A 21,254-nucleotide genomic window follows, 5' to 3' on the forward strand; every position below is an offset into this window, starting at 1 on the left:
TTCCTTTGCGTCACTCCTCTCAAATGTTGAATGTGAGAATAGTTTTCTCTTCCCAGGCCCACCCTGAGACGGAGTGGGTGGAAATCCGGTGGCTAGGTATTCAGAGAAATGGTTTTGCCAAAGACAGCTATGCCCCTTCCAGAGATTTTAGACAAAATAAAGAAGTGAGCCAAGAGAACGGAATTTGTGCTGGGGAAACAGCTGTGATATGTGAAATTTAATTTCAAAGGGTTCTTCCTTGCAGAGACAAGGGCAGCTAAAAGGACCAGTGTGGGCCCAGCACACACACACATGCCGATCTGGCAGAGGGAAGAGTAGCTGACTTACAAACTAGAAGCTGTGCCGACTCCATAGGAAAATAAAGACAATACAAGATATCCAGCCACCTAAGAGCATGGATAATCTCCAAGTATCAACAATTGCCTCCATTTCTCCCTTGTCATGACCCTCAATGTAATGTGAGAATTTTAGAAGGATGCGGCAAATCATTTACTTTGTGATCTTTAGGTTTCAACTAACTCCATACCTCTTTCTACAAAGGCTATTTTCCCACAAAGGGATCATGGTCCAAGGTAAAGCATTCCATGCTCCAATATTCCTTACCTGATGTATTCCAAAAGGAAGATGACAAAAGGGTTTGTGTTAGATATGGTCCTTCCTAATCTGGACACTTGAAAACAGTTCAGATTAAAACAAAAAAAAAACAGAAATAATTATAAAAGTGTTGTTTACAAAGTTGCTCTGGTAATATGCAAAACGTTAATGAAAGATACGGGTTTCCAGTGGCAGGGTCTGGAGAAGGGGTGGGAGGCACCAGATCCAGTCATGAAAGTGGCAAGAAGCAGTCCTAAAATGAGCCAAGGAGATGAATGAGGAGGAAAAGGCTTCCAAGCAGAAACAAAAAAAGAAAAGACAAAGACATTCGAGGAGCTGAAAGCAAAGGCTGTGGGCAAGGGTCCCCTGCTCAAAACGTTGATTTAAGAAATCTGGCCAAAAGTTGTTCTGTGTGTCTGAGGTGATGGTGACCCTTGCCTTCCATTCTTAAGCATCTGTATTCCCTGCCATAATATCTTTTGCCACCTACAGCTAAAATGAAGTGCTGTGTTGGAACCTGTTGAACATTTAAGAATAAACTTTTGTAAAGAACAAAAACAAACAAGCAAACAAAACAACAACAGCAACAACAAACAAAAGCAAAAAAGATATAGTATAGTTGAAGTATAGTTAAAGTCCTTTAAATAAAGATATGGGTAGACTAAGGAAGGCTAGTTTTAAAAAAGAGTAATTCTTTCAATCTTATGTATGGCATTATTATAATATTTTGAAACATTTAAAATAACAGTAAATCAAATGTATTCCTTCCCAATCTTCATTCCAAAGCAGCTGATCATCTCAGCGGTGCAAGTGTGCATACTATGAGGGGTCACAATCTGATTCAGTACTGTGGATGGTAAATCAAAGGGGAGGCCTCTTTTCCAGAGAAACACAGGTGTGGAAAGGCAACTACAGTAGTGTGGAAAGCGTGGAAGGACGTGTTTGTGGACAAACACCAAAAACAAAAAGTTCAAAATGAATCCTTTCAGATCCTTTCCTCTGAATATCCGTATGTCAATAATATACTGAAAACAGACAGGTTGTCACAAACTTCTGTAACAAATGAAATTAGGTATAATCTTTCTAGAGGTAATTTAGAAAAATGTTTTCAGAACTGTAAACAGCTCCTACCATGTGCCCCATGACACCCCTAGGAATCTTAAGAAAATAAAGAGATATGTGCACGTGTGTGTGTGTGTGTGTGTGTGTGTGTGTGTGTAGTGTTATTTATGAATGTAAAACTAAAAAAAAGTATGTCTGAAAGTGGGGAAAAGGCTAAATTACGAGAAATCTATTTAACAAAAAATACTACAAGCATTTAAAAATGAGTATGTTTATAAATGATCTAAGGACAGAAGAAACAAAACCATAATTATATATCATATCACAGTCACCAAATACCAGATTGATGAAAAGCAAAAATGTTTCTAAAAACCTTTTAGTAAGAAACTGTTTATAATATAGAGAGTGAAAAGAATAAGATGCCAAAACTGGGTTATATTCTGATTCCACATAGATTTAAACAGTCTTTTCCTGGGAGTGATGTTAGCAAGAGCAGAACAGGAAGTCCCAGCTCTCATCCCCCCATGAAAATATGGAGTAATCAATGATTTATGGACCAAAATACCTACTAAGAGAATGCCAAAATCCAGTTAAGAGGTTGTAGTACCCTAGAAGAGCACAAAGCCAAGAAACCCACACTGAAACAGGTCACAAGAGTGATTTCATGTGACCCATATCGGTGCCTCCCTGAAGCTGGCATGCCTCAGCACCAGAAGAGAATGCCCTGGCCCCTGACATCTCTCACAGGGGAAAGTAAAGAGGTCTTTCATATTCTGGCTTTTCAGAGGGCTGCCTGGATAATGGCTTTACCTTGGTTCACTTGGAACACTGATGGAATTGGAATAGTGTGGATACCTGGGCACTGCTAAGAACAAAGCAAAGTGGTGGGTGGCTCCCTGCAGTCAGCACAGCTTGATGCAATTGGGAGAAAAGGTGATCAGCCTGAAGCTTCTACTTTGGGAAGGCTGAAGAAAGGTAGACTGTGTGGCCCTCATTCCAGCTCTTCTTAGTCCCAAGGGAATAATTTCTGTCTCACCTCACTCAGAGCCCTAACAGAACTAGCATAGTTTGGATGCCTGAAGGACACTTAGAACAGAGTAGAGAGACAGGTGGCTTGCTGTGGCTGGCACAGCTTAGCGTAATTGGGAGGTGCACACAACTGGAGATTTCTCCCTTGGGAGAGAGAGAGTGGAGCAGAGTATGCATCCAGCATTCTGGCTTTTTGGAGGGCTGTCTAAGGGAGTGGTATCTGACTCTCCTGATTCAGGGCACTGATGGCATACACTGAGGGCTTGGTGGCTGCTTAGAACAGGGGACGGCTGGCTAGCTTCTGGCTCTAAAACCAGACAACTTGCAGTATTGAAGACAGACATCAGAGGGTGCAAGGATTATGGGCTCCTGAAAAAGGATTCAGAGTTCTCTAAAATCTCTAGCAAAGATGACTGGTGAGGGGCTTCTGCTCTAGCAAGCCAGTCTCTATACTGGAAGAGGTGGCTGATTCTTCAAATGTGCAGATCCCAATACAGCTACAAGAGACAGGAAGAAACAGGAAAACATGGTTCAATGGAACAAAATGAATTTCCAGAAATAGACCCTAAAGAAACAAAGGTATACGAATTACCTGCATAACCGGTGTAAAGATGCTCAACAAGCTAAAAAAAAAGATGAATAAACAAAATGAGAATACCAACAAAGAGAAAGTATTTAAGGGAACTAAACAGACATTTTCAAGCTGAAGAATACAATAACTCAACTGAAAAATTCAGATGAGAGGCTCAAGAGCAGAAAACAAAGAAGAAAGAATGAGCAAACTTGAAGACAGACCATTTGAAATTATCCACTCAGAGAACAAAGATAAATAAGAATGAAAAAGAGTTAAGAGAGCTTTAGGCATTAATGGTACACACCATTATGCAGACCAACACATTATGGAAATCCAAGAAACAGCAGAAAGAACAAAGAAGTCACAAAGCTTCTTTACAGAACACTTTTCAAATATGAGGAAGGAAACAGACATCTAGATTCGAGAAGCCTAATGACAACCAGGATTAATGGAAATAAATTAAACTGGGACCAAGGACAAAATTATAAAAAGTCAAAGAAAAAGAAAAGACTTTGAAAGTAGCAAAAGAAAAGTGATTTGTCTGTGGATTTCTCAGCATAAATGATCCAGGGCCAGAAGTGACTGTGATGGTATGTTCAAGGTGCTCAAAAAAAAAAAAAAAAAAAAAAAAAACCAAAACACACACACACACACACACACACACACACACACACACACAAACACTTGCCACACAAGCATATTACATCCAGCAAAACTACCCTTTAAAAATGAAAGATAATATTTTCTCAGGCAAACAAAAGTTGAGAGTTCATTACTGCTGGACTTGCCTTACAAGGAAGTCTAAAGGGAGTTCTTCAAGTTGAAATGAAAGAATGCTGAACAGAAACATGAAAGTATAAAGCTCAATGGCAAAAGTAAACAAAGACAGGACTTGGTATCCATGGGAGATTTGTCCTAGGATCCCTGATAGATACCAAAATCCACGGATGTTCAAGTTGCTTACATAACATGACACAGTATTTGCATATATCCTATGTATATCCTTCTGTACACTTTAAATCATCTCTAGATTACTCATGATACCTAATAAAAGGCCTACATATCACTACATTGGCATAGATTCAACATAGTACTCAGCATGTGGAAAATTCAAGTTTTGTTTTTTGAAACTTTGTGGAACTTTTTTTTCTGAATATTTCAATCTCAGGTTGGTTGAATTCAAATGCAGCAATCACTGATATGGAGTGCTGACCATATGTAGGAAAAATACACAATACTTTAATATTGTAATAGTGGTGTGTAAATGACTTTTAACTCTGGTATAGAAATTTTTCAAAAAGTATTAAAATACTTTACCTATAAATATACATTAGTGGGAATACAATACAAAAGGATATAATTTGTGAGGGAGTAAAAGTATAGTTTTGACATATGACCTGAAATCATTATCAGCTTAAAATAGATCATTTTAACTGTTTTATGTAAACCCCATGGTAAGCAAACAAAGAAACCCCTAAAAGACACACAAAAGAAAATGAGAAAGAAATAAAGGTTATTACAAAAAAAAAATCAGTGAAACAGAAAGAAATACTCGTAAGAGTAAAGTAAAAAAGTGACAAGATAGAAAAGAAAATAAATAGCAAAATAGCAAGAGTAAGTCTTTCTGTATTGATAATTACTCTAAATATAAATGGATTAAATTCCCAATCAAAGCTGGGAGTGTGGCTGAATGTATTGAGAGACAGAGACAGAGAGGGAGGGAGAGAGAGAGAGACACACACACACACCCCTAAGTATATGCTGTCTACAAAAGACTCACTTTAGATTTAAAGACACACACACCTGAATGTCAAATAATGGAAAAAATATTACATGCAATTGGTAATAAAAAGAGCAGAGAGGCAGTCATACTTATATTATACAAAATAAGTAAAAAACTGTCAAGAGAGAAAGAATGACATATAATGATGAGTCACTTCATCACAAAGACATAACAATTATTAATACACATGCAGCCATCATCACGGCACGCAAATATATATATATATAGAGTAAACATTCACAGGACTGAAGGCAGAAATTAACTATAGCAGGATATTTCCTCACCCCACTCTCTAAATGTACAGAACTTCTAGGCAGAAGATCAATAAAGAAACAGAGAACTTCAAAAACACAGTGGACCTAATATCCTAGCAGACATATACAGAACATTCCACTGAACAGCACGAGAATATATATTCTTCTGAAGTGCACATGGAACATAATCTGGGACGGATAAAATTCAAAGTTACAAAACAAATCTTACCAAATTTAAGAAGACTGAAATAATGGCAAACATATTTTCCAATCACAAAGAAAGCGAAGTAGAAATTAACAGCAGAAGGAAAATGGAGAATTCACAAATATGTGGAAATTAAGCAACATGGTCCTGAACAATCAATGGGTCAAAAAAAAATCAAAAAGGAAATTGGACAATAATTTGAGACCAACAATAATGGACACACAATATGCCAAAACTTATGGAAGGAAACAAAAGCAGTACCAATAGGCAAGTTTATGGCAAGAAACACATTAGAAAAGAAGGAAGATTTAAATAAACAACCTATTTTTACACCAGATAAAGAACAAAGTAATGCAAAGTTAGCACAAGAAAGACACAATAAAGATTAGAGCAGAAATAAATGAAATAGAGAAATGAAAATCTAATTAAAGGTTAGAGCAGAAATAAATGAAGTAGAGAAATGAAAAAAAAAACTAAAAATTTCTTTTCAAAAGATGAACAAAACTGACAATCCTTTAGCTAGATTAAGAAAAAAATAGAGAATACTCAAATAAAAAAAATCAGAAATGAAACAGGAGGAATTGCAATTGATGCCACATAAACTAAAAGGATTCTAAGAAACTATTATGAACAATTATACACCAACAAATTGGGAAACCTAGAAGAAAGGGGTAAATTACTAGAAACCTATAATCTACCAAGACTGAAGTATGGAGAGCTAGAAAATCTGAAAGGATCTATAATAATAAGTGCATTGAATCTGTAATGAAAACCTTTCCAACAAAGGAAAGTTTAGGACCAGATGGCTTCACCAGTGAATTCTACCTAACAGTTAAATGACTAATGCCAATCATTCTCAAACTCTTCCAAAAAATTGAAGAGAAGGGAACCCTTCCAAACTCATTTTACAAGGCCAGCATGACCCTGATATCAAAACCAGAAAACAGTACTATGAGAAAACTACTTGCCAATATCCATTATGGGCATAAACGCAAAAACTCTAAACAAAATGATGGCAAACTGAATTCAACAGTACATTAAAAAGATCATATACAATGACCAAGTGAGATGTGTCCTTGGGATGTAAAGGTGGTACAACTATGAAAATCAGTCAAAGTGATAAAACATATTAACAGATCAAAGGATAAAAATTACACGAACATCTCAATAGATGCAGGAAAGCGATGAAATTCAATATCCTTTCACGATTAAAGAAAACCCTCAAATGAGAAACAGTTTCAAATGATCTTATATGTAGAAAACCTAAAGATTCCCGAAAAGCCTATTAGAATAAACAAATTCAGCAAAGTTGCAGGATAAAAAATTAACCATCAGTTCCATTTCTATACACTAACAACGAACAATCTGAAAAGGAAATGAATAATACCATTTACAACAGCATCAAAAAGTAGTAGAAAAATACTTAAGAACAAACTTGATCAAGAAGGCAAAAGACATACACACTGAAAACTATAAAACACTGCTGAAAGAAATTAAAGAAGACACATATAAATGAAAAGACATTCCATGTTCAGGGATTCAAAGATTAAACGTTATTAAAATGCCATACTGCCTACAGTGACCTACATATTCAATAAAATCCCTATGAATATCCCAGTGGGATTTTTTGCAGAAACAGAAAAAAAATTCTAAAATTTATACGTAATCACAAGACTCTGAATAAGCCATAAATGATACTGAAAAAGAAGACCAAAGCTGTAGGCCTCACATCCCGATTTCAAAACATATTACCAAGCTATAATACCAAATCAATATGGTTCTGGCATAAAGACAGAAACATGCATAGACCAACAGAATGGAAGACAGAGCTCAGATAAATTCAACACATACATGGGGGGAAGCTGGAACCCTTAAGTACTGTTGTTCAGATATAAAATGCTACATTGCTTTGGAAAACCATATGGAGTTTCTTCAAAAAACTGAAAACAGAACCATATGACCCCACAGTCCTACTTCTGGGTATTTATCCACAAGAAATGAAGTCAGGATCTTGAAGAGGTATTTGCACTCCATGTTCATTATGGCATTACTCACAATAGCCAAAAGGTGGAAACAATCTAAGTGTTCACTGAAGAAGGAATAAAGAATATGTACTACAGTAGGCTCCCCTTATCTCTCCATGTGGGATGCGTTCTAAGACCCCCAGTGGATGCCTGAAATTTTGAATAGTCCCGGACCCTATATATAGACAACCCTTAAACAAAATGGGCTTGAACTGTATAGATCCACTAAAATGCGGATTGTTTTCCATCAAATGAGGACTGATAATACGGCACTTGTGGGGCATGAAACCCAAGTATGCAGAAGCCCGCTTTTCTTATATGTGGATTCTACAGGGCTGACTGCAGGACTTGAGTACGTGGGGACTTTGGTATATAAGGGAGGTCCTGGAGCTGATCCCCTGTGTGCATGGAGGGATGACTGTATACTATGTTTTTCCTATACATATCTAAGATAAAATTTAATTTATAAATTAGTCACAGTAAGAGATTAACCACAATAACTAATAATAAAATAGAACAATGATAACAATATGCCCCCATCATTGTTCTCTGGGGGCTATTATTAAGTAAAATAAGGGTTACTTGAACACAAACACTGCCATAATTGGACAGCTGATCTCATCACAGAGATGTCTATTAAGTGACTAAAGGATAGGCGAATATAGGATGGCTACGCCAGACAAAGGGATGATTCACATCTGGTCAGGATGGAGCAGGATTGAGAAAGATTTCATTATGCTACTGAGAACAGCATGCAATTTAAAATTTAAAATCGTTTATTTCTGGAATTCTCCATTGAATATTTTTTAACATTAGCAAACAAACTGCAGAAAGTGAAACCACAGATAAGGGAGACTACTGTATATACATATACTGGACCTCGTTTAATTACTTCATCAAATTTAGTGGATTTATCCGCTTTGCTTTTACCTTTTGCAAGTAAAGAACTGTTCCCTTCAGTACAGCATAAAAGGTTTTCCATCCTCGTTTTCCTCTTGGAGCTAGAAAGGGGGAAAAATGTAAAATTTTATTTGACATCAGCATTTTAGAAAGAGAATCTAAATGATCAACATGGTGACAGTGTTTCAATATTCTACCTAGCTACTAAAACTGACAACAATAAGAACTAAAATTTTCTGAGCCTTATGGTATACCAGGCAGCATTCTAAAATGTTTTCCATATACGATCTTAATATTTACAATGATCCTACCAAGTTGGTACTATTTCTTTCTTCTTCTTACAAAACTGAAACACAGGGCAATAACTTGCTAATGGTCCCACAACGAGGAAGAGGAGAAGGCTGAAAAGCCAGGTAGCATGGCTGACTACAGATTGGGTAAGCACCGGAGGCATACTGGATATACACAGCAATCCGAGAGAAAGCTTAAAAAGCTCATGTACCAGAGTGCTTTATAGCTTCTTCAAACATTCTAGGAATCATAAAGTAGTCTCAGAATATGAAAGGACTGCTTTTGGCAATTCTCCCACACCTCCCTCAACCAGACTGCAAGTTTAATTATTATTACTCCTATTGCAACCTGTGCATATCTCTACTGAGAATCTTGCTGTAATGTACTATTTCTGTCTAAATGTCTTTCATTAGACTATGAATGTCTTGATAGGAGGTATCCTTCATCTTTAGAATTCACTAAACCTAGCACAGCGCAAGGCAGACATTATGACACAATTATACAAATTCTCCAAATTAATTAATTCTTTCAGAAATCTTTAAATTTCTTCTGTTTATATTTTCCTGGATATAGAGCAGATTTTCTCTATTGTTTTACATAAACTCTTACAAATTGTCCTAAAGTAAAAAGCATTAGATTAGCAAAACAGTATAGGATTTATTATCTTAATAAAATTAAAATCTGTAACTGGAAAATGTTATTGCTTGAATGTCATTTTTCTAAACATGTCTGCCGAAACAGACAGGAAGAGCCATTTACTCATGCTCTATATCAAACACTTGGCTGTCTGTAGTCCGTCTTTAACTTGGATATCTGATTACATTAGAAAGCACATTATTGTTAACCAAATCCTTTAAATCTCTTTTGACTGAATACTCAAGAATTCGTAGACTTGGAACTAGGTGAATAGCCACTTACAGAACACAGGCAATCCTGCCAACACCATATTGAGATATCCACCTGGCAAGAAAGGAGTCAAAATATCCGCCCTGCAGGTTCGCAAGGGAGATAATAAATATCATCCCTTCTGTCTTCACTAGGTGAGGCTTAGAGGTATACTAAAAATACACATAAACAACAACAAAAAAGATAACCATACACCATGTGTAATATAAACATTCACTACATTGTTCAACAGATGTGAAATTCTGATACTGCTCACATGAGCATCGTGCACACCGAAGGGACCAGGGCCAAGAGGGCTGCTGCAGAGCAGGACCCCAGGAGGCATAGTGTGCAGGAGGCACCTGACCTGAAAGCAGACCCGCTGGTTTCCAGACCCTTCACAATCTCACCTGGTCTGAAACCTATCCTCCCCCCACCACCAGCCCCTAACAAGTCACTCTACTGCGCTGTACTTCAGCCGTACTTTTGCTTCGTTTTAAAATGTGGGTAATTCCTAGAACTTAAGGCAAAACACTGGCTAATGCTGGCATGGAACCTAGAGAAACTCTTTCTGTTTTCAATAGAGGAGCCATAGGTCCTGAAGTATGAAGGCTTTCCCCGAGCCCTAAAGCTAATTTATTGGCATCTTGAGATCCCTTTAGTTCAAAAATCTATACATCTATGTTTCTACTTTTGCAGTAAATCTATGAATCCAAATACACGTTTACAAAATTTTAAACAGCTCTTTCTCATCACTACACTAAGCCTACTAGAAACAGATTCCAAAGAGCTCTCCAAGTGAAATGTGATTTTAAAAGTCACTCATGAGTGACTAATACTCACTAAGTCAGTTACTTAGTAACTGACTGACTTACCGTACTCACTTACTGTACTCTCTACTTTTCTATTTCCCACAGAAGTATACAACTTAACCTTATCTTTGGCCAGTTACAATTTAGTTCTCTAACACATGGATGAAACAACCTATAATCCTCCCAAAAAGATAACTAGGGAGCAATTATTCACCAGTATTTAGCTGGTGTGCTATAAAAGCACTGCTTTAAGTGCTCTGACATGGATTAATCCATTTAACTCACACCATAATGATAAGAGTAAGGTACTATTGATACTTCCATCTTACACGAGACAGATGGGTGCCAACAAGCAGAATTCAGGGAAAGAAGAGACCACCGTGCACCGTGGGCTGGGAAGGCCCTCTAAAGCAGGTGCGACTGCCCTGATTTGACAACCACACATACAGTGCCGCTGTTGCCATCAGACGCTTGGGGAGGCTCTTCAGGTAAAACACAATGAGCTGGACATTAATGAATCACAAGCACTGGTCCTCATCATGAGGACTGTAGAAAGAGTTAAAGTGATTTCACAGCACGTGTGTTATTAAACACACAGAGCTCCGTAAAGAGTTGTGATTTCATATAATGAACTTGGTGAGAGGAAGACTGAGAAGATTAACGACAGGAAACCTAATGTAGCAACTGACAGGGTATAACTACAAGGGCAGTGGGGAATCAATAGGCTGCCATCCTTTAATATCCAGGTATCTTCCATGAGAAAGTGTTTACTGAGTTTGATTAAAAGATACCATTTTACATGTGAGCCCATCTTTTCACTGCAGTTTTTACTATGCATGCTTAAGGTCCGAAGATAATCAGTTGCTCTCCTTCTTGAAAAAACGACAACTGGCCGGGCGCGGTGGCTCAAGCCTGTAATCCCAGCACTTTGGGAGGCCGAGACGGGCGGATCACGAGGTCAGGAGATCAAGACCATCCTGGCTAACACGGTGAAACCCCATCTCTACTAAAAAATACAAAAAAAAACTAGCCGGGCGAGGTGGCGGGCGCCTGTAGTCCCAGCTACTCGGGAGGCTGAGGCAGGAGAATGGCGCAAACCCAGGAGGCGGAGCTTGCAGTGAGCTGAGATCCGGCCACTGCACTCCAGCCTGGGCGACAGGCCAGACTCCCTCTCAAAAAAAAAAAAAGAAAAAAAAAAAAAGAAAATACGACAACCTTGTAGGATTTTGATTCCAATAATCTGCCTCTATCCTTACTTTAGCTTTTTTTTGGTGTTTGTTTTAGTGCTACTGAAACAGACATCATTGTTTTTCTATAACATGCTACTGTCAGTTTGATGTTTACTTTTATCTTTATTGATCACTTCTTTCTGTACCTCAGATTGTTTTCTGGAGGCCGTTTTCAATTAATTCTTGAAGTCTACCCTTGGAAGTTCCTTTAGTGAGGAGGGTCTTCTGGTGGTCAATCTTCTTCTATTTTTGTTCGCATAATAAATGTCCTTATTTCACTAAAATTCTAAGTTGATAATTGCTTTTTCTTATGAAGATATTATTTCACTATCTTTTGGCTAACACTACTGTTGCAGTGTTGCTAGTGTTTAGATGTGTGTGCCCACCCAAATCTCATGTTCAACTGTAATCCCCAGTGTTGGAGGTGCAGCCTGGTGGGAGATAATTGGACCATGGGGGTGGTTTCTCATGAATGGTTTAGCACCATCCCCTTCTCGTGACAATGAGGGAGTGAGTGCTCATGAGATCTGGTTGTTTAAAAGTGTGTAGCACCTCCCCCACTTTGCTTGCTCCTTCTCTGGCCATTTGAAGTGCTGTTCCCCCTTCACTTTCAGCCATGACTGTAAGTTTTCTGAGGCCTTCCCAGAAGCTGAACAGACGCCAACATCATGCTTCCTGTACAGCCTGCAGACCCATGAGCCAATTAAACCTCCTCTTATAAATTACCCAGTCTCAGGTTTTCTTTACAGCAGTTTGAAAATGGACTAATACAGAAAATTGGTACTGTGAAGTGAGGCACTGCTTATAAAGATACCTGAAAATATGAAAGCAACTTCGCAACAAGGTAACAATCAGAGGTTGGAAGAGTGTGGAGGGCTCAGAAGAATACAGGAACACGAGTCAAAGTCTGGAACTTCCTAGAGACCAGATGAATGGTTATGACCAAAATGCTGGCAGTGACACGGACAGCAAAGGTAAGGCTAACAAGGACTCAGATGGAAATGAGGAACTTATTGGGAACCGGAGTACAAGTCACTTTTGTTATGACTTACCAAAGAACATGGCTTGCATTGTGCCCTTGCCCTTGGGATCTGTGTAACTTTGAACTTGAGAGTGATGATTTAGGGTACCTGGCAGAAGAAATTTCTAAGTAGGAAAAGTGCTCAAGATGTGGCCTGGCTGTTCCTAACATCCTATGCTCCTATGTGTGAGCAAAAAAATGACCTAAAACTGGAACTTATATTTAAAACAGAAGCAGAGCATAAATGTTTGGAAAATCTGGAGCCTGGCCATGTGGTAGAAAAGAAAGGCCTATTTTCAGAAGAGGAATTCAAGCAGGTTGCAGAAATTTGCACAAATTAAAAAGGGTCCAAGTGATAACAGCCAAGACAATGGGGACATGGCCTTGAAGGTATTTCAGAGACCTTCACAGCAGCCCCTCTTGAGGCCTAGAAGGGAAGAATGGTTTCATGGGCCAGAGCCAGGACATTGCTGCCCTGTGAAGCCTTGGGACACTCCTCCTTGCATCCCAACCTCTCCAGGTTCAGCCACGGCTCAAAGGGGCCTGGGTACAGCTTGGGCTGCTGGTACAGAACATGTAGGTCATAAAGTTTGGTGGCTTCCACATGGCTTTGAGCCTGTGTCTACACAGAGGGCAAGAACTGAGGCCTGGGAGTCTCCGCCTAGTTTTCACAAGATATGTGCAAAATTTGGATGTACAGGCTATACAGATGTTTGGATGTACAGACTGCTGTAGTGGTGGAGCCCTGATAGAGAACTTTCTACTAGGGCAGTGTGGAGGGCAAACGTAGGGTTAAAGCCCTCACACAGAGTCCCCACTGGGGTGCTACCTACTGGAGCTGTGAGAAAAGGGTCACCATCCTCCAGACCCCAGAATGGTAGAGCCACTGACAGCTTGCACCATATGTCTGGAAAAGTTGCAGGCACTCAATGCCATCCCGTGAAAGCAGCTGCAGGGGCTGAACCCTGCAAAGCCACAGAGGCAGAGCTGCCCAAGGTTGTGGAAGCCTACCCCTCATACCAGTGTGCCCTGGATGTCAGACATGGAGCCCAAGGACAATTTTTTGGAGCTTTAAAATTTAATGACTGGCCTTCTGGGTTTCAGATTTGTGTGGGGCCTGTAGCCCCTTTCTTTTGGCCCACATATCTCTTTTGGAAGACAAATATTTTCCCAATGTGTGTATCCCCATTGTATCTTGGGAGTAGTTAACTTGTTTTTGATTTTACAGGTTCACAGGTGGAAGGAACTAGCCTTGTCTCAGATGATAATTTGGACTTTGGATTTCTGACTTAATGGTGGAATAAGACTTTGGGGACTGCTGGGAAGGCATGATTGTATTTTGCAATGTGAGAAGGACATGATATTTGGGAGGGGCCTGGGGTGGAATGATGCGGTTTAGGTCTGCGTCCCCACCCAAATCTCATGTTAAACTGTAATTTCCAGTATTGGAGATGGGGCTTCATGGGAGGTAATTGGATCATGACTCAACAATGGTTGAGCACCACCCGCTTGGTGCTGTTCTCACGATAGTAAATGAGTACTCATGAGATCTGGTTGTTTAAAAGTGTGGAGCACCCCCCTTTTCTTGCTCCTCTGGCCATGTGAAGTGGTGCTCCCCCTTTACCTTCTACCATAATTGTAAGTTTCCTGAGGCCTTCCCAGAAGCTGAGCAGATGCCAGCATCATGCTTCCTGTACAGCCTGTGGATCTGTGAGCCAATTAAACTACTTTACAAATTACCCAGTCTCAGGTATTTCTTTAGATCAATGTGTGAACGGACTAATACAGATTTCTACCCTGAGTATAAGTGCTATGTCTAAGCATGGGTTTCTTTTAATTTATACAGACTGGTGTTCTTTGACCTTCCTGTATATTATTCTGAAAAACCTGTAGACATATCTTTGAATACTGTCTCTCCTCTATCATCTTCATGACTGTAACTTAACACTCCATTCTAACTTCTCACTTCATTCCACTTGTGACTTATCCACTCTTTCATATTCTCCATCTCTCTGTACTTCTGTGCTAAATGCTGTGTAATTTTATCTCCGGTACTGGCAGGCCACCTAGATCCAAAAATGCCCTAAAGGCTTAGCATTCCCAGGGTTAGCCACCTCCCCACATTTGTACTCATGCTTTATTCCTGGCCTAACAGGATTTCCCTTTCATTGTTACAGGCTTATCCATTCAGATAAAAGTTATTTAAAAATATTTCATCTATCATTTTTAGATGTTTTATTATGGGAGAGTTTCAGAATCTGTAGGCCATTGCATTGCAAAAATAGATTCTCTATTGCATTCTTCTTTCCTTCATTTTATAAAAAGGGAAGAATTTATTCACAAACTTTGTTATCTAGGAAGAATTCATTTGGAGCAGGATGCAGGAGATATTGTGGGGTGAGAACAAGGAGAGAAACTGGAACAAGGAGAACCAGAAAGGAAATTATTACAATAGGTGAGATAAGAGAAAAAGGCCAGAACATGAATAGAGGCATACGATAAATTCAGATAAAATAGAAGGAAAGGGGAGAGGCATTAACATTAACTGAGCACCTACACTGTAGCACTCTGGGTGTTGGGCTAGCATTAGGCATATACATTCTATGTGTTCCAAACAATCTTTTCAGGTAGGTATTATTGTCTCTTTATGTCCCCATTATTAACTATATTTGCAATTCTGAAAGGTAGAGTACGCTCCCAAGGAAGCCACCTATCTAAGGATTTCAAAGCTACTGTACAGGATAATTAAGGAAACATGTTCTAAGGATACATTAAGTAGAAAATATCCAGGTGACAATTCTTTGCAGTGGTCAGTCTGCTACTCCTGTGAGGTGGGTGCTGAAGGCAGGAAGGGAGATGATGAGATGAGAGGGAAATATAACCAGGTACTTTCTCTAATCTCACTCAACTATAGGACCTTCAAAGGCATCCCTGCTCATGACTACAGATCTCAGAACAGAGGCACAGTCTCTGTGCCTGCCCTCTCAGGTGCTCCCAGCTCGACATTTCTGCAGAAAAATTATCTAATATTAATAATAATTACAGTAGTAGTAATAGCACGGCAAATGATTGCTGAACACATACTGTTTTAAGTACTGTTCCAATATTTGACCTGTATAAACACAAGCCCATAAGTCTAGGAGGGATCCAAGGTTATAACCTCCATCTCACAGATGGGGATTCTATGACCACCTTCCTCCCACGTTCTACGAACTGGCACCTCTTGTTTCCCCATAGCACTGGGCACTTTCACTCTGGTTGCCATACAGGGAAGGGCCAGCTAAACCAGATTCGGGAGGCAATGTCTTGGATAAATCTGGGATAGAGGAGTGATATTAAAATTATTTAAGAGCTGAGGCTGGGCATGGTGGCTCATGCCTGTAATCCCAGCCCATAACAAGACTCTGTTGCTACCAAAAAAAAAAAAAAAAAAAAAACAGGTGTATTAGTACATTCTCACATTGCTAATAAAGACATACCTATGACTGGGTAATTTATAAAGGGAAGAGGTTTAATTGACTCACAGTTCAGCATGGCTGGTGATGCCTCAGGAAATGCACAATCATGGCAGAAGGGGAAACAAATATGTCCTTCACATGGCAGCAGCAAGGAGAAGTGCTGAGCAAAAAGGTGAAAAGCCCCCTATAAAGCCATCAGACCTCAGGAGAACTCACTACCACGAGAACAGTATGGGGGTAATGGCCCCCACAATTCAATTACCTCCACCAGGTGGGAACTACAATTCAGGATGAGATTCGGGTGGGGACACAGCCAAACCGTATCACCAGGCATGCTGGGGCCTGCCTATATTCCCAGCTACTTGGGAGGCTGAAGTAGGAGGACTGTTTCAGTCCAGGAGGTTGAGGCTGCAGTGAGCCATGATCGTGCCACTGGATTCCATCCTGGGTGACAAAGTGAGACCCCGTCTCAAAAAAAATAAATTATTTGAGTTGATTCAGGAGCGACCTTGAGCTATTGGGAAAAGCACTGTTCCAGTCAGATTGAAGGGACATCCACAGTAAATGGTCTGTACCAGTACACGGTCTCTGAGTATCAGCTCTGGCTTAGGGGCTGCTTCCTGACCACGATGGGTGAAAATAAAAAATGAATAAAACCAACAAGCTGCTGTGATTGTTATTCTGAGTCACACTCACATACACATGAGGACTACATTTCTGTAACAAAATATTGGCAATTCCTCCAAAGATGGGTGATATTGGAGCCATCACTGAATGTTCAATATCACAAACCAGTTATTATTTTCTGTTTATTACCAATTTGAAGAAACATATTTGGAAACATAAAGTACAGTGAATAATATTTTGGCTTCAATTGTTACCACCGATACTTGTAAAATAGTGAAATGCTGAATGGGGAATGAAAGGACAGTGTCACCCCTCCTTCATAAAGAGGAAGGTATAAAATATTTCTAAACAATAAAATTTTCAGTAAAGAGTAATGATGGATTTATGCCAGAAAAGTTTTTGTTTTTTTTAATCCACCAAAAGGTATAAGCGTCATGCAGAAGTTTATATTTGCATGCTACACTCTCCAACTTTTCTTCTCAACTGAACTGGAAATGGATTGTGTTTAATATTTTACTGTTCCAATTTTCTATTTCATTCAAATGGCAGAGTATGTGTTCCTACATCAAAATCTTGTCCTGTTTTTGACCACTCATCTCCCTAGGTTCCCTAATCATCTATTATTTTCCTTTTCCTCATGTTTAATATCAGAAAATCATAATACACACAGAAAAACGTAGTATGCACAGTGCCTATTTTTTTCATTTAATACACTAATCTTTATTTCCCGTCTGTTGTCTTGAAAATATTCTCCCATTGTGCCACGTAAAATGACAAAAATACCATTTTATTCCCCTCAGAGTAGAGAGAGAGAGGTAGCCATATACACACTAACGAGAAGTAAATTCTTTTTCAGGGCCTCATGAAATGTCTTGGCATGAAGGCTGACAACACAAATCCTGCCAGGCCAAGAAACAGGTATGTGGGGTTGAGGTAGTTCTAACGCAAAATATCTTGAATTTCCTTAGGTTAATGGAGAGAGATTCACAATATAAAGCAATCTCAATGATGGCATTCCAAAATAAATCCAGCACTTTGATGAACTTGAAAACAAAGGTATACTCAGCAGAAGTTCTGTACTAATATAAATGAGACATCACCTATACTAGCTGTAAAAAGCACAAGGCATTTTTAAGACTGTTCTATTTTCCCAGTGATAGAACTAAACAACTTAAATCTTTAAAACAAAAATCCTTAAAGTATGTATCCTAAAGCATGAAGAAACAGGCTACCCTGGTAAGAAGGGAGTTCTGAAGTTCTAATCAATGACACAGTTGAAGATACAACTCACGCAGGGAGGAGTCTGCTTTCGCGATGGATGTGCGAAGAATTTAAATCAGTTCATAGATGACAGACTCACAGATGACTAAGTGAAGTTAAGGGTAATCCTGTATATTAACCTCTAACTTTCTTTTACAAAATATCCTCAGGCATCACAAGACATTCTATTAAATCTTAATTAATAGAGCAGCTCACGCACTTTTAGATTACGGCTTGAAGCAATCAAGTCCAAGCCGAGCACAGGAAAATTCACCATTCAGCTGAGTCACACAGTATTCAGCAAGAGATAGTATTAATTATCCCTGGTTTATAGCAGAGTGGAAGGAACTACAACAGTATTATTACTACTATATATTCCTAATCACTTATCTCTGAAACACTTAAGGCAATTTACACATTACAAAAAATCACTTAATCCTTATAGTCTTTCTCTTTTATAAAAGGATGCTTTGTCAACTTTATTTTATAAAGGAAAAAAATAGGGCAGCCTTGTAGGGCCTGTTAAAGCAAACTAAACATGGCCTAAGAAGGACTCTGTACTTCTATATTTGAGTCCTTGTGGATGAACTGCAACCAAACTTAATAGATAGACAAGACTGAAAACCTAACTTAGGAGTATGCACCTGTAACAATACCTGTGTCTTGGCCAATCCCAGCGGCCGTACTTCAACCACTCATACACTGCTGAGTGTTCAAACTGTATTCAAATAAGGCACGTGCTGAACTGCAACCAAACCAGTTGTTTCTGTACCTCACTTCTAATTTCTGTAGGCCACTTCTCTTTTTTTTGTCTATAAATTTGTTCTGACCATGAGGCATCCTTGGAGTCTCTCTGAATCTGCTGTGGTTCTGGGGGCTGCCTGATTGATGAATCATTCATTGCTCAATTAAACTCCTTTAAATTTAATTGGGCTGAAGCTTTTTTTTAACAGAACCTACACCTATTTTTTTTCCCCCAGAAAATTATTTCCTTTTTTATATAATAGGAACCAATGTGTATTTTGATAGAGAATAGAAAATGAAAACAAAGAGAATTTTAAGAATATTCTATCCAAAGTGTCCCCCAGTGAGGTGATATTCATTCTGGGTATGGCTCTATTCCTATAAGAGGTCTCAAGACTTTTACACTAAAATGTTCTGAAATGGCAGAAAGTATCACAAACTGGGAGCTAGGCACTTAGATATTCTTCACACCATGACGCCCACTATTTCTCTGCTTTTGAACCAGTAATCTAAACATCTCTGGTTAAAAATCTATATAAGGTGCCATAATTACTTTATAATGTTGCTGAGTTAATCTTGGCACATAAGATTATTAGGACACAGACCCAACCCCTAAAGAATTTACATATACAGGAAGTAACATTAACAATGAAAGTTAATTTAACATGATAAACTGTATAAACTAAATGATAGCATGGCACTAACCTAAGACAATCACAGTGGGGACTCCAGCAGGAGTATATTAAATTTTCCTATAAAATGAGGAGGAAGTCATTATTCTGCTTATGAATAGGATTTAGAAGTTAGAGAACACTTTAAATGAGGGTGTACTTTAATGTAAGATTTTAAAAACAGAAACAAAAAACATAGGTTTTTCTTTTAACCTTCACCTTTTGTACAGTATGTTAGCAGGAAGACATGGAATCAAAATGTGGATCCCAATTCTGGAAGTCTCATTAACATTGCAAATTACCATCATCCTTTAGCAAGACAACCTGAGAACAACAGTCAACAGATGATTTTTTATTTTTTAAGAGGATACATTTTAGAACCAGAGAACCTGGTTTGAGATACTGGCTTCACCTGAGTGACCTTGGGCAAGTCACTTAGCCAGTCCTATGCTTTACTTTCATCCTGTAAAAAACACAGGTTTTCTGAGACTTACATGAGTTAATATATGCAAGTCCTTTGGATTTTTTTTTTTTAAAGATACTGTCTGCTAAAGAAAAAGATTTGTCTGCATCAAATTTTCATGCTAAAACTAAAGAAAATGCATCAAATTTTCATGCTAAAACACAAAGACATTTTTTCTCACTTCTGTGAAAATAACTAATTTAAATCTAAGTTGCTGGAACTTTAAAATATTAGAGCCTTAAGGGAATGTGATTATGGGACCTGGATCATGTTAACAGGCAGCTGTAACCTAGGAAACTGTAAGCTTCGTTTCTCTGATTGTTTGTCTGATTACAGATTAGTCTTTTTCCCTTATCTACACTGTTTTGTAAAAAGTTGCAAATGACTAAAAGGCACCAGGAAAGACCCCTTCTCACTTAACTGTTCATCTTCATTACAGATTAATTTCCCTCTTACCTTTCTCACACACAGACTTGATGACTATCACATTATCTAAGGTGGAATGTTAAATGAACTCTTTTAAATTGGGAAAGAAATGATAACAAGCTGTAAAGAAGAAAAACAAGCCGTACAGAAAAGAAAAATAATTATTACAACTCAAAAGAATCCTTACATAAAAAAAGTTATAATCCTACTAAATTTGTTTTCTGCCCATACATAAGGAAGACCTTAACTTTTTACTTCAGAGCACTGGTCTCGTTTCTCTGGAGTCCATGTTTCCCAGATTCTTGCTTGAATAAACTCTTCAAAACTGGATTCTGATGCTTTCAATTACTTCAGGTTGACATTTCATTCAAGTATTTGGAATTTTTTTGTTGTTAGTCAATGTTTGAGAACACGCCTTTAATGTTACTGATGCATTCTTTTTTTTTTTTTTTTCCTTTTGAGATGGAGTCTTGCTCTGTTGCCAGGCTGGAATGTAGTGGCGTGATCTCAGCTCACTGCAACCTCCACCTCCTGGGTTCAAGTCATTCCCCTGCCTCAACCTCCCCAGTAGCTGGGAGTACAGACACCTGTCACCATGCCTGGTTAATGTTTTTGTATTTTAGTAGAGACAGGGTTTCACCATGTTGGCCAGATGGTCTCGATCTCCTGACCTCGTGATCCGCCTGCCTCGGCCTCCCAAAGTGCTGGCATTACAGATATAAGCCACCACGCACGGCCTACTGATGCATTTTTGACAGAAAGGGACTACTTAGCACACTTAGCACATACCACCCGTAACTGGGAAGAGAGCTAAGTGTGACACATTTACCAATATCAATACATTTATTGTTTCCATTTTGTCCCAAGCCCTGTATTGACATTGGAGATATCAAACATGAATGCAAACAATAAAAGTAGATAATAGGAGAAGAGACAAAAGCT

The 21,254-nt window shown here is 38.7% G+C and overlaps 1 protein-coding gene across 2 annotated transcripts in view; it reads right to left on the minus strand.

Moving 5' to 3' along the window:
- PSD3 (pleckstrin and Sec7 domain containing 3) overlaps positions 1–21,254 on the minus strand; it is a 594,572-nt gene that overhangs the window by 68,449 nt on the left and 504,869 nt on the right. For both annotated transcript variants that reach the window (XM_011979615.1, XM_011979616.1), the window contains one exon: positions 8,456–8,526. In XM_011979615.1, the coding sequence (XP_011835005.1) occupies positions 8,456–8,526 (71 nt within the window). The remainder of the gene's footprint in view (positions 1–8,455; positions 8,527–21,254) is intronic.

This window comes from Mandrillus leucophaeus, unplaced genomic scaffold (genome assembly GCF_000951045.1).
Source record: "Mandrillus leucophaeus isolate KB7577 unplaced genomic scaffold, Mleu.le_1.0 Scaffold204, whole genome shotgun sequence".
NCBI classification, from domain to species: Eukaryota; Metazoa; Chordata; class Mammalia; order Primates; family Cercopithecidae; genus Mandrillus; species Mandrillus leucophaeus.